Source organism: Melanaphis sacchari, unplaced genomic scaffold, assembly GCF_002803265.2.
Source record: "Melanaphis sacchari strain LSU unplaced genomic scaffold, SCAv2.0 Contig54_pilon_pilon, whole genome shotgun sequence".
In the NCBI taxonomy this organism is placed as follows: Eukaryota; Metazoa; Arthropoda; class Insecta; order Hemiptera; family Aphididae; genus Melanaphis; species Melanaphis sacchari.
Window position 1 is genome coordinate 1,599,142 of NW_020271380.1, and position 14,830 is coordinate 1,613,971.

Below are 14,830 nucleotides of genomic sequence, written 5' to 3' on the forward strand. Positions count from 1 at the left end.
ACGGTGTTTTTTTTTTCATTGTGTATTTTATATTAATAAATAGATCAGTATTATTATAATATTTCATTGTCTTCGTGAAAAAAATCTACAATTGTTTTAAATCAAATTGAAAACCTATAATTTCCGAATTCAAAAAATATTAAAATATTAATAACTCACTCGTTTGGTTAGTAAAATACCATTTGTTCAGTTCATTATAAAAACTTTAATCCTTATAGGTCCCAATAATTTTAAATTCAACTATAATTTTTTACTTGATTATTATACTTAAAAATAAATACTCATGATATTTCTTCTATTAAAAAACTTTTCGTTTCTCAGTATCTCGCAAACCTCAACTATCTCATTTTTTAAATTATAACACTAAGCGCAGTTTTCCTGTACAACAAAAAATATTGTCCCACGGCGTTTTATGTAGACAATTTAGCAACACTTCTGTCATGACTCATGAGCCTATATACAATTATAAAAATAATTTATAATAATATAACTATTATTGTCTATACACAATTGTAATAATTTAAAAAGACGTTATAATATTTTATATATCGGGGTTCGATTATATGCCTTTAAATTAATTACAAATCAATATATTACCCTTCTTCTTTTAACGGCGACTTCTCTATTAATGCTGTAGTGAAGATTGAGTATGGCCGTAACACGTTTGGACATAAAACGATATTTTTACCTGAGATTCGGTAGAACGATTGGGATCACACATTTAGATACACTTTTTTTCAGACCCCAAAAATCAATACAACGTTTGGGTAACAAAATATTTTTAAAATAATACTACATTTGGATACCAATGTTTAGGTGCAAATTTTTTACTTTTATACTTTTACACTTTATTTTTAAAACTTATTAGAGTTACCCAAGAGACACTGCGAGGATTCATATTCTCCCAAAAATGTTTATTATTTTATTTTTATCATTAATTATTTTATCTTACATATGATAATATGATAACAAGTATATATATTACGTATAAGTTCGTAGTCGCATATACTACGATAATACTCATAGAATATCTAATCAAAATAATATAAGTAGGTAATTGATATTAATTGGTTTAGAAATAAAGTATATCACTATCGTAGATCACGTGTTTATAAAGTGTACCCTAAGGTGTCTTGTATAATATGTGTATTTTGTACCCAAACATTCTCTGATTTACCAAGTAAAATTATAAAATACCTTTTATTTTATGTGTCCAAACATTCAACGGTCCGAGTATGTAGTAAGGTAACCAGTGTATATTAAATAATTACAAGACTTAAATAAACTTATTAACTTTATTGTAGTTTTTCAATACATGAATTATTTAATAAATATTTAATTTTAACTATGAACAACTTTAACACTTACGTCTTCTTGTATATCCGATCTGCATAGTTTTTTACACTCGCTTGTGATCGTCTATATAAAAAGATGGTAAGAACACTTTTCCTTTTAACCAGCGGTGACCGACCTTTTTATAGCTAATGTCTTGTATGTGTGTGCGTGTGTATGTGTGCTATCTATTGTTCTTATAATTTTATCTTATTTAATACTAACGACTTATAACTATAGGTTATCATAATTGTTTTAAATTATTTTATTATACTGTATTTAAATATTTAATTTTAATTATATATAATTGCTTAGACGCACATCATTACATAATGTTTATAGTTTAATGTTTAATATTTTATAATATTTTATTATTTACATTTTACTTGACAGCTTATATTAGAATAACGATTAAAATTTAAATATAAACTATTTCTATTTTAAGTGGTGTTTTAAATGACGTTTATATTAGGTGAACGCTACTGTTAGACCAACACCCCTCTTGAGAAAACTCGCAGCCTAGTTACTAATATCTTTTAAAAATATGAAAATACAATAATTTAAATTATTTTCGATTAAACGTCTATAATTTTGTAAATATTAAAATTATAAACATTTAATATTTAATTGAATCTTTATAATAAATAATTTCTATGGATAATCAACATAATGTTAATAATATTATATGCTTAATTATAATAACAAACTTTTAAAATTAACATACAGTATTTTAATTTATCGTGTTATATATAGTGATTATAATATAATTTGATATAATTATTACATACTATTTTGAATTCAGTAATTCGCAAAAAATTTTGAAATATAAAGCAAAACATACGAGACTGGTACCTACCTACTTTAAAATACACTGTGATGATAAGTATAAGTTTTAAATTATAGCTTTATATGTTTTAAACTTTTATGTAGCCTCCAAAAATGCAAAATAATTCCTTTATAATACATATAAATCCACAAATATTTTATTTATACTTTATAGCCATAAGTCCGAGAGTAACATCGGACTATCGAAGGTAAAAATAATCTTGCGTAATACGTAGAATATATTTGTCCTCAGGAGCTATTATGCACCTAAATAAGCTCTTCAAAGATGTCTCTTACCCATACGTAAATACATAGTTTTAATATATTGTTATAAATTTTAATATTATGATAAAAATGATACGTATAAGACAAGGTTAAACAACTTAAAGTTACTATTGAAAATACATTTTTTAAAACTTTGAAAAATAACGGGCCAAAGAACATAGACAACAATAAAAGGTCATAAAATATATTAAAATCTACAGTTAATATTTATTTATTTATTTTTACAATCAATTTAAATATCAGATTTGAGGATGTGTAGCTGCAAATGATAATTTAGCAGAATTGACTTTTACTGTTTTGTAGTAACTCTTTATGAGATTTCCTAGAGTTTCATCTGTTGGGTAATTTTTTTTCTTTAATTTTATATGCTTCATTTTAAAAAACGCAAATTTACATATACAAGTAATTCCAAACATGTATAACATTTTTAATGTGAAATTTCGTATAAATTTATATTTTTTAATTAGTATTAATGTTCTATTTTCGTCGTCGAGTTTTATGAAGTAATTTAATAATGTAGATAACACGGACCATATAAAAAAGGTACACAGTTAACCTTGAAGTTGTCAATCTCTGATATAAGTGATATAGATAGATAAATTATAAATAATAATAATAATAATTCGAGTACCAATGTACAAATTCAAGTAGTCTAGTATGACTCTGGTCTCTTGACTAGTATGACTAATATCTTCAATACTAAGAGCTATTGTGTCAACAAAACCATAATGTATTAATATGCAGGACTTCAGAGACTATGGCACTATGCCATTAATGGCTATTGTCCAATAATATGTGACCTACCGTCAAAATTTGTCTACTGGAATTATTAATCATAGTGCTATAATATTATGTAGACCTACTATATGATAATATTATTTTATTTAATGAAATGTCCAATGATTGCAGATAAGATTATATTAATAACGGTTATTGTACTTGAGAATCTTGAGAGACGTCATACCCGAATGTGTTATTTCCATCTTACAAATGCATATCATATCAAAATATACGTTCAGCAGTTTCAAATTTGTGTATTTAACATAAATATTAGTGTAAATAATTAGTAAAAAGATTATTTGTGTCCTCTCATCGGTATTTTACGGAATTTTGATTTTTAAACACGTTGTACGAAAATTTAAAATATTAATATTTAAAAATGCTCATAATCCACTTAAAAATTAAAATATCATAAAAAAAAACCAACGAGAGAACACATAATATAATGTTCTTATTTTTAAGTTTAGCAATATATCATTTCATTCTAATATTTAAGCTAAACACACAAAATTGAAACCGCTGAACGTAAAAAAAAATATTATATGGTATTGTATGCGTTATTTATAGTGAGGCGGAGACCACTCATACGGGTATGACGTCCTCTAAAGTGTAGGTAATCTATAAACTATAGTCCATAACAAATTGAAAGCTGTTAAAACAAAATTTAGGAAAATATTTATTTTAGAAAGTTGTAAATCTCCATTAGTTTGTGTTTCCATATCTTGTGCTAAATATTTTATAAATAAATAATCATTGTGATTTTTAATTTCCATGCAGGCCTTTGTGAACTATTCGGTAAAAAATAAAAATGACTTCTTGAATACCTATTTCTATGGAAACCGTTAACTATGGCGTATTACCATGACATGTCAAATTTTTGCAAAATATAGATACAGCAGTTATCACCTCAATATGGAAAAAAAAATGCATCAAAATAAATAACGATTTCAGTTGATGGAAATTTAAAATTATTTATACGCCAAAACAAAAAACGAAATTTCGACAAAATTAAAAAAAATTGTACCCTTAATTAGTAAAAAAAAATTGCCAAATCTACAACTCTATATAAGGAAAAGAACTTTTTCGCTATCATTAAATTAAGTTAATAATATGGAATTGGTGTGGTTTTGCAAGGTGCATAAAATGTCAATAATTGAGTCGAAAACTCAATGGGAAATTCGTAACAATAATATAATGCTTCAACTTTGCTCACGAGCAGTGGCATAAACTGGGTGGTGCAAATGCAGCACTTGCACCACCACATCTTAAATGTGGTGGTTCAAAAGTATGTTTTTGCACCACCAGAAAATCATTGAAATATATAATATATAAACAGGAACGTCGTCTCAACTTAAAATAAATAAAAAGAAATTGTTGATTGTTTTTTTTATTAATATTATAATTATAAAGGTTTTACTGCTAAAATAATTCAAAATGTATTTATTATTTAAAGAAATATATGGAAAAATATATGGTTTATTGGGAAGGATTTTGCTTAGGAACTTAGATTATTAGTGTGTTGGAAATTATAGGTTGAGAATATGCCTCTGCACCACCAGAAATTGAACCCAATTTACTCCACTGCTCACGAGGACTTATGACTAGGCAGTAGCTGCTTCGGAAACACTGGTGACAATTCCTTATATCAGTTATATCCATAAAAATTATTGATGAACGCCATTTTTGAAAAATATCTTTAAGACCTTAAATCGACATTTTTATGACAAGGTACTTAGGTCAAAATATGTTGACGGAAGGTCACATATTTGTAACACATATAAACGTTTTCGGTCATTTGTCCAAGTATAATATTAAATTGAGTGTTGACATAACTGCAAGATATTCCGCAATGCATTTAAAAAAAAACAAAAGAATAAAGCACTAAACTTATAAGTTATAACCATGGTTTAATATTTTAAATCATCAGCTGACCACCATGTTATCATCATATTATTATCCTGCGTTATCATCATAAAGTAATCACTGATTACGGAGCATATGATTTTCACTATCGTGTGTATTTATTTTATATGTAAGTCGAAGTATTGAACTCTTTTGTAGATGTCTCGTTACTCGTGAACATGGGTAATTCTTATTACGTATTTAATATGTTTCTTCCTTTAAACTGATTGTTTAATTCCGACTATTTCACTTGTAAAAAAAGTAAAAATGTTTTCTTCAGTTTAGATTATACTTAACTTAAAAGAAATCGCCCGTTCACGTGTTTTTTAGACGAGAATAAAAAATTTTAAAAAAGATATATAACTTAAAGTTCTCTAAAAAGTATTTAAAAGCAGTTTAAATTTCTTCTACTTTTATTAGTTTTCATAGAAAAAAATTGAAATGGCTGCAGATACTCTACGTGTTCTAAGGTAAAATATTAATTATTTTATTAATTGAAATAGCATTATTTACTTGAATATTTCTATGATATAATCATGTTGTTTAGGAAAAGATCATTAGAAGAATATGATGACGATTATAAACCTTTGTCAAAACGAATGCACAGTATGTATTTAAAGGATGGTCCACTTGCCGGTGAAAACCATTTGGCAGTCACAAACGCCTATGGTGTAAGTATTTTTATTTTTTTATTTGAATGTCCTTTAATGGAAGTCTTTATTTGTGTATGCAATAATTATGAACCTAAAACATACTTTATTTATATAAGTTATCGTTTTTATATAATTTTATATAATTTAATAAAATAAATGATACTTGATTGTAATTTAAGGTTTTACAAAGAATATTTCAAGGTTAATTCTAAAGAATAGTTTTTAATCATCAGTATAATATCAATATATACTTATTTGGTTATAATTATTCATAATTTTTTTATTAATAAATAACACCATACTTTCATATGTATATAATAATATTAAAACTAAATATTTATTTAAGGTTGCTATAAAATTAAAAAAATTAAATTAATTTTGCTTAAATAAGTTGTATAATTTGAAATAAATTGTTTTTAGTTAATTATAATATTATAAAGTAAAATTTCTATTTGAAATACTTATATTTTTATGGTAAAATGAGAATATTTAGCATACTTTTACTAGGTAACTTAATGTCTTTAATAACAGTATAAATTATGAAATTTATGATAAAAAATAGGCGTTGAAACCAAAACTATTAAACATGCCTTTAAAGAAAAACATATTTCACAATGTATTACTATTAATCAATTTAAATTCTATTTAACTGTTATTTTTATTTTTAAAATTCTGATTTTAATTTATATTAAATATTAAATTTTTAGGATAAAATTAAAAATCTTCATTAAGTTAGTAAGTAGAATAAGGTATACATCAAGTATCAAATTAAATCTAACTACTATCAGATTTATTAGCAAAATAAATTTGCTAAGTGTACCTCACAACACCAAAATATGAGTTCTACAAATATGTTTATTTATGTAATTATTATGTATTATAGAGAATATTAAATGTTTTAGTTAATAATTTTAAGCAATTTCTAATATCTTATAATTCTAATTTTTATCTTTAAAAACTAATTTTTAGAATGCATCTACATCAACACAGTATAACCAGCAAACAGCTACTGATTACAGTCATTCAAATGTAAATAATCAACAAAGCATTAGAGTTGAAGACACACAAAATTTACATTATGATCCAGATCTGACTTCTGATCAAAATCCTTACTACTATGAAAGCAACAGATTATTATTTGACCTTCATGTTGAAAGGGTTCATCGTCATGGTCAATAATAATTTAAATTTAAATAATACATGATAAATATTTGTTTTTCCTTAAAAATAAAATATTTACCGACTATAGTCCCTCATGGTATAACATCATATTATAATAATATGTCAACTTTATTTGGCTGTATTATAACTTTAACTTAGTGTTCATCTGTTTATGTTAATTTTAATAGGTAATGAATAAATTGTATTTTTAAGAATTTGTTGATATCATGTTTCCTATTTTAGCCATTTGTAGGCATAATAATAAACATTTTAGTTTTAAGTAACCAGATGGATTATTTTGTTAAGAATAGAAATTACATTTTTAATATTAAAATAATTCTTTATATATTTAAGTAAATCTAATTACAGTAATTTACTTAGTAAAGTAAGCTAAGTTAACTACAATTTATTTGTTTTTTTTTTTTTTTTTTTTTTTTAATTTATTCCCAGGGGCCAATTCAAAATATATGTCGTTGTTGTGTGATTCATTAGTATTAAGTTAGTATTTGCTTATTTTTGTTGCTCATTTTTATTTGTATTTATTGTAATATGTATATTTATTTTTATTTTTTTTTTTTGTGTTTCTCATACCCATAAATTGTTTTAAAAAGTATATAAAATATAAATTCATAAAAATCAACGCTATTTAACAATTACCAATTTATTGCTGTATTATTGTGTATTATTTATTTTTAATTTGTTCGTTAAAACTATTTGGATAACGTAAAATTTGTAATACATTAATTTCCAAGTATGTAATATAAATAACATTAATAAAAACTTTAATTTTTTATTATATACATTTACAATCTGTATATAGACAAAAAATCCAAAAAACAAATAGGTAAAATAAGAGACATATAACTTCAATAAAGTGAGCGCAGGGAAGCTATTCAGTGATATGACTCATCTTACACGATTCGGCTAAAGTTTTAGTTATAAAACATTTTTAATCTAAAAGATCTTGACACTAACGTTTCTTAAGACGGCAAAAGAGGTCGTCAAAAATATTGGCTGTGTACTATTTTGCTATTAATGGATTTGGATGGTAAAGTAATCTGGTGATAGTTAAAATGAGGTTTTCATTCATTTTTGTTTGATTTTTTTGATTTTACCTTTACTTTCTTTAGATAAACAAGTACCTACATTAAATTTTGATGGCATCTGTTAACTTGAGAATTCCCAAAGTGACCTTCCTAAAATATTAATTAATGATCCCTAGTTATATTATTCAAAAAATTTTGAGTAAAATGTTTACTGAACCAATCTTAATATTACAAAGTTATGAAAATTACCTATACTATTTTAAATAACATATTACTTATGATAATAGTAAAAAATTATGTAAATTTTATTTAATTGCTTACTACTTAGTTGTTCTATTGATCACAAAGTTACTATTGGAATATGTTACAAGTTCATTTGGGTAATGTGAAATGTGAATTAAACATTTAAAATTTCATAATATTTTGTTACCTATCTCTTGGTTTTAGCAACTGTTGAAATATGTATGACATTTATTTATTGTTTGTTACTTGGTAGTATTATTATTATAATTTTTAATGTTTCATAATATGAAGCACATTTTATACTTAAATGTTATTTAATAAAATAAAATAGAAAAAGTTATATCACATACAATTTAAAAAATAAAACATGAATGTGGACAAAAATAAAATAATCATGGATCATAATTATCAACATAAATGATTGGTTGGTATAGAATTTAAATTTATTAAGTTATAAAAATACTTTATTTCTGACATAACTTTCTAATTATTAGATAGGTTTGGCAATACCTAATAGCGACCCAATGACAAATTAATATGAACAGTTAAACAAATATCAAAAAGTGAATAGGTACAGCAATAAAGAAATCTAATGTATTTTCAAAGCCATAGTCATAGATAAGGAATATTAACCAAGCAGATTAATTCAAAATTAGGTAATCGTTTTCACATAATATTATTTATATATATATATAAAAAAATGTTATGCTTAATTGATGTATTTTATGTTGGTAATTAAAAAAAATATAGGTTAGGTATCTATTCATTATAGAAATTGAGTACAAATAAAACACAATTCATCATTGAATAATTATTAACTTTTTTTGTAACAATACAAACAATAGGCAAGTACCTACCTAATATGTATAGTTTTTAATCTAATTGGTAGGTAGGTACCTATTAAAATAATAATAAAATAATAAGTAGGTAGTGATTTAAAAAATTAGGTATATTGAAAATATTAGTTAATATTTTTTTTTACCATTGAATATTAAAATTATGAAAATTTTCAATACTAATATGTAAGAAAATGTAATTCATACTACACAAATACCTACATTACAATAACATACATTTTTAGTTTTAAAAATATTTTTATCAACTTTCAATAATAAGTAGGTAAGTAAATATTATCTAAATTTTATCTTATTTGGCATTATTGAGAAAACTATTTTAATATTATAGAAAACTTTTTTTCTAGATTTTTTTTCAGCAAAGCTGTCTACTATATCATCATAAATATAATTTAGTCTTTAGTCTATGGTTAATGTCTAAAGTTAGCTGTATTAGCGAGCAGCGACTACGGTAGTCGCAGTCGGTAAAATAATTAATAGACTACTGTCTACGCCCTTACCTCTCATGTGTAAATTTCATATCATATCATAAATTAATTAATTTATTTTTTGTTAATAGTTGGTAGTCATCGCCGTTTGGTGTGCCTAACTGATCCTTACGAAGAAATGTTGATATTTGGAATTTTATATTAGGTGTTCTTATTTCTTCGCACTCACCACTCTGGCACTACGACAACTGCAATAGTCTATAATATTTAATTATAATTATTATCATTTAGAATAACTGAGAATTTCACTTGTTAACCTATAAATAATTACAACAGACTAATATATAGAAACGGAATGCATTTTTTATTGATATTTATTATATTATATAGACATATTTTATAATGGAAATGGTTTTAGAAATAATAGGTTCCAAAGAATTATATGGTTAACGCAAAGTAATTCTAAATTCTGACACATGTCAGGATCATCAAGACTTTAAGGGGGCCCCCAAAAAATATTCAAACTTGGGGCCTGGGGCAAAATGGTCCGTTGCCCTTCTTCTAAATGGCCCTTGTAAGGTCATATAAAAAGACAAAAAAAAAAAACATTAAATTTATAACTTTCAACAAATTGTATGTACCTACCTAATGAGTAATGAATTCATGTTAAAATATAATTTTTAGACCTTAATATTTTTCAAGATAATGAGTATTTATACAGTTACTATACAATTATTATAAAGTTTACTCGAATAATAAAAATCTCATACGTGTTTGTTCCTCCAATAAAACAATAAAAATATACCTAACAGTTGTAAACAGTGTGAAGTGTGAACACAACTCATAAGTACCTACAGAGTTGGTATGTACATTATTAGTAGGTAGTTAGGTAATATTATATTTTAAGCAACATAGCAAGACTTTATATTTTTAATGGTCAGATTCTTCAATTGGCGATGCTAAAAGTCAAAATGATTTTAATGATAATGTGAGTAAGTTCGTGTTGTTTCTGCACAGACTTCATTCAAACAGGATCTTTTACTATCGTACCATGTTATTTATATTAGCTTAGTAGTTAGTAAGAACTAAGTTACATGACAAAATAAATTTTACATGTAAGTATTTAGGAATTTATATTTTTAAAATGTGCGTTTAAACATTTGTAGAAAATTTTAAGTCAATTTTAATCGATTTTGTTAAATACTGATTTTGTGAGAATTCCCGTTTTTTTTTTTTTGTTATTGTTTACGTTTTTTTTTTTTGATAATTTTGAAAGGTATTTGGGATTTCTACAAACTATATGGTCTAAATACTCTAAATCCAATTTACTTCCACAAATCTCTATCGAATTTGAATATTATAATATGGAGCATTTTTCGACCTATAAAATATACCCTTGGACAAAAAAATCATTAAATGGTGTTTAATAGTGTTTTCTAACACTTTTAGGTTTAGTGCTTGACAATACGCATTTAAATGAGTGAATAAACTAAACTTACTATTTAAATTTTCTATTTTATTATTAGTTAATAATTATGCATTTTATTGTTTGACGTTTATTATACGTTCTATATTATAAAATTGACTTATCTTTAATATAGTACTCTTGGTCGAGAAACAATCTACAAAAATATTTTTTTTATCATTTCATTTTAACGGATGTTTTTCTTATCATGAGATCATTGTTATTGTTCACGGTGATCTACAATTTATAATTAACAAGACCTAAGGCCTAAGATTTTCGTAGTTTCATGTTTTAATCTTTAATTTAAAATAATTTGTTATACCTAATTAAAGAACGTTATTGAAAAAGTTATAAGCTACTAATTATCCAGGTTAACTACTTTAGTTTGTTGTTTTTAATGCTAACTATGGTTTTAATGTTGAAATATCTTTATGTTTAGATATTCTTTAATAGTTTAATTTAAGATGGACGACCACCACATTTATGATGTTAACTTCACCGAAGAGATTAACAATAAGATGCAAGTGCCAAAGAGTATTCGAGTAAATGGAGATATTTCTAATTATCGGTCATCAAACTACTACACGGACGATAACAGCCGATTTGGTGACAATTTTGACATGAGAGTTCCAGAAAAAATTGTTCTTTTAGGTAAATTTCACTGCGATTTCCTAAACATTTTTTTTCTTTTGAAAAGTCGAGTAACTTGTATTATACTTTTGGTATTATTATTTGAAATAGATACTTAGGTATAAATTTTTATTTATTTGTAAGTATGAAATTTTATTTTATAGGTTTAAACGTTTCTGTATAAAAAAGTTAAATTAACAGCAACCATGTTTATTAACTTTAAAAAATTATGAAAAATTACTTACATTTTCTTAATTTTTTAATTTTTTATGATGTTTACTGATTAAAATATAATTTCATATAATTTCTGATTTATATTAGTTATGTTTTAACTTTGACTAACATAAGATAATATTGATTCTTAAATTCAAAACCTGTATTTACTTATTTCTGCATAAACACGAATATTTTAGTCTAGAGACTTTGTATTTTTTGTTATAGTATTTAAATGCATACAGTGATCGCCTTTGAGCAGGCCCTGTGTATTTTAATGAAACCAGTAATGTTATACACTTTATAAAGTATAAATGTATTATATGCATCATTTATAAGTATTCAAAATATAGAATCTAAGTATAGAATAATATCCAGATATAAACCTAATATACTTGGTATTAAATTTTAAATAACTTCCACTGAATAATAATTTTATTTTTTTAATATGGTAGCATTATACTAGAATTATTTCTCAATTCTGATCAATTTAGATTTTGAAGCCAGTAATTTATCAATTTATTTATCTGTATTCAATTATACAATATGAAGTATTAATATTCTCTAGTTTAAAGGACGAGAAGATTCTTTTAAAATAATAATAATTAACAGATATTTTGGTTGTATTTGAAATTTATTCAGTGTCAAATTGAGACTGATCATAATAAAATTAGATTCAGTGCTTATAAAAGCTTTCTTTTATGTATGTATAGTTTTGATATAAACTGTAAAGCTCTAAGTTTACTGATCATTTTTGTATTTTGTTAAATTTTAAATATATACCAGTGTACTATACTTTACTTATTAAAAGTCATATTCTATTCTGAAATTTTCAGTGTTTAATCCTAGGTTTAATTAATGTTTTTATTGATTGGAATTGACAATTAACATAATATAGTTCCATTTACTTTGAATTTAAATTATTATAAATTATTAATTTTAGCATTCTTTATGAAATCAAAAATGTTATGACATGTTATCATGTAGGTAATAATCAGCATCAGGGATCTTCATCAAAACCAAAAGAATTTGCAATTGATGATTTGATCATTCCACAGCCACCTACTGAAGAATTTATCCGTGTTCAGGTAAAATATAATTGCAATATTAATATACCATAATAATACTATTAATTGGTTAAAAATATAAATTTTAGACTCCACCACAAAAAATTACCTTGTCAAGACATTATTTCCCTTCTGTGTTGGATGATTTTGAAATAAAATCTATGAATACTGAGGAAAGTGAAGAATCAACTCCGAATAATTCTGAACCAGTGACTAATGCTGTGCAAATAAATCCAAAGTATTATAAAAGTTTTACTATTAAAGTTTGTTTTACATAAAACATATCACACATCTCTATAAAATGACACTATATTGAATTTTAGATTTGTATTTAATTATTTTTACTCCTGCTCCATAATTCCATTATTGTAGGTGATGGCCATGTACAAATAACTAGAATATAAATATTTATTATCTAATTAAAAACAGAGAATTTTATATATGATATTAGATTAGATATATTTATATATTTTATTTTAATTTAATATGTATTTATTAAATAATTATATTAAAAAATTACATATATTTATTTGTATCTTATTTTTAATTAAAATATTTATAGCTTTATGAAGCATTTTATCATTGAAAAAGTTCTCTGTATTGTTTAGTAAATTTAATTTAAAAGGGAGTTATTGGGAACATTATTTGTTAGAAAAATTATGATAGTAAATATCAGTATAGTGTAATCTTATATTATATTCTAATTAACGTACAATGGTGTTTGTGTTATGTTGATATGTAAATTATAATAGAACACTTTGAAACCAAATTTTTTTAATTCATAAGTAATAAATATGTTTCTAATTAATGTATTTATTTATGTGATATTTTTTTATTTTTTTAAGTATGAGCTTTTTCAATACAAGTGTTAGTGAACCAATGACAATATCTGAAGAATTAGCCCACTTGCGTCAACAGATGGGCCGTGTGTCACGCCGAGTTATTGAATTAGAACATACAGCTTCACTACCTTTTTATGTCAGAGAGAAAAAATTAATTGTCACATTAATATGCAGTTATGTTGTTTTTAAGTTTGCATCATGGTTAACCAGACGTTAGAAGCATTTAATTTATTGTATGTATTCCAATTTTTTGTGAATGCCATATTGATACCATACATTATTTTCATCGTTATGTATATTAATTTATATATTACTATAACATATACCAAAATATATGTATATAAAAAAAAAAAAAATAGTGAATCTTAAATTCACAGTTCAGTTACTTTGTAAAATATTTTTGAACTTTTGTGGGTTGGCTACTTTAAAAATGTTATTGTTTTTAAACAACTCAATATAATGCAGTAACACATGTATAGCGTGTGCAGAAATGGAAAAAAATAGTAAAATAGAACTTTTAAAATTTAAACAGTGATTACTTTTTTTAATTTGTTGCAACATTTTTTTTTTTAAATTAATTACACACTTTATATTATTGTATAACATGTATGATATGTGTGTTCACATATGAAAAATCATCACAACAATTTAAAATTAATGTGTACTATAGTAATAATAATTTTGTTATAAGTAAGTCTAGAAATGCTGATTTATATATTTTAAAGACAAGACTGCATCGTTATTGAGTAGTTTTTAGAGATTGTGATGTATGACTATCTTGTTTTTATAAAAATTTTAACATGATGTCAAAACTAACTTAATTATCTCATATTATAATGTATTGAAAATAAAATATATTAAAATATCAACATCAAGTTATTGTTGTTTTTATTCAACTATGCTATAAACAATTTGTTAAAATATTGTTTCTGATCATTAAGATGAGTATAAACTAATTGTTATAAATGAATAAGAAGGGAGTAGAAATTAAGCATATTAATTAGAAACTAAGTGATTTTTATAAATATTTTTAAGTAGAATATTATTTTAACTTACTTTAAGGGAGCTTGAGTAGAGCAATACTTACCTCTAATTTGGATTTAG

The 14,830-nt window shown here is 24.1% G+C and overlaps 2 protein-coding genes across 2 annotated transcripts; both read left to right on the plus strand.

The window, feature by feature from the left end:
* Nucleotides 1-5,565: 5,565 nt before the first annotated feature.
* LOC112599733 lies at nucleotides 5,566-7,025 on the plus strand. Its single transcript, XM_025346783.1, has 3 exons — nucleotides 5,566-5,594; nucleotides 5,672-5,795; nucleotides 6,747-7,025. Exons 1-3 carry the CDS (start codon nucleotides 5,566-5,568, stop codon nucleotides 6,954-6,956), a joined length of 363 nt encoding a protein of 120 aa, XP_025202568.1. The 3' UTR covers nucleotides 6,957-7,025.
* Nucleotides 7,026-11,210: 4,185 nt separating this feature from the next.
* LOC112599710 (transport and Golgi organization protein 11) lies at nucleotides 11,211-14,475 on the plus strand. Its single transcript, XM_025346735.1, has 5 exons — nucleotides 11,211-11,344; nucleotides 11,414-11,625; nucleotides 12,805-12,905; nucleotides 12,974-13,122; nucleotides 13,730-14,475. Exons 2-5 carry the CDS (start codon nucleotides 11,439-11,441, stop codon nucleotides 13,941-13,943), a joined length of 651 nt encoding a protein of 216 aa, XP_025202520.1. The 5' UTR covers nucleotides 11,211-11,344; nucleotides 11,414-11,438; the 3' UTR covers nucleotides 13,944-14,475.
* Nucleotides 14,476-14,830: the final 355 nt, after the last annotated feature.

What these genes read in the sequence shown, in the direction of transcription:
- LOC112599733 (XM_025346783.1), top strand. Translation starts at nt 5,566, where the DNA reads ATGGCTGCAGATACTCTACGTGTTCTAAG. An exon ending in GATACTCTACGTGTTCTAAG is followed by an intron (nt 5,595 to 5,671) that starts GTAAAATATTAA and finishes CATGTTGTTTAG; the next exon opens with GAAAAGATCATTAGAAGAAT. An exon ending in CAGTCACAAACGCCTATGGT is followed by an intron (nt 5,796 to 6,746) that starts GTAAGTATTTTT and finishes ACTAATTTTTAG; the next exon opens with AATGCATCTACATCAACACA.
- LOC112599710 (XM_025346735.1), top strand. Translation starts at nt 11,439, where the DNA reads ATGGACGACCACCACATTTATGATGTTAACTTCACCGAAGAGATTAAC. An exon ending in AAGAATTTATCCGTGTTCAG is followed by an intron (nt 12,906 to 12,973) that starts GTAAAATATAAT and finishes TATAAATTTTAG; the next exon opens with ACTCCACCACAAAAAATTAC. An exon ending in GCTGTGCAAATAAATCCAAA is followed by an intron (nt 13,123 to 13,729) that starts GTATTATAAAAG and finishes TATTTTTTTAAG; the next exon opens with TATGAGCTTTTTCAATACAA.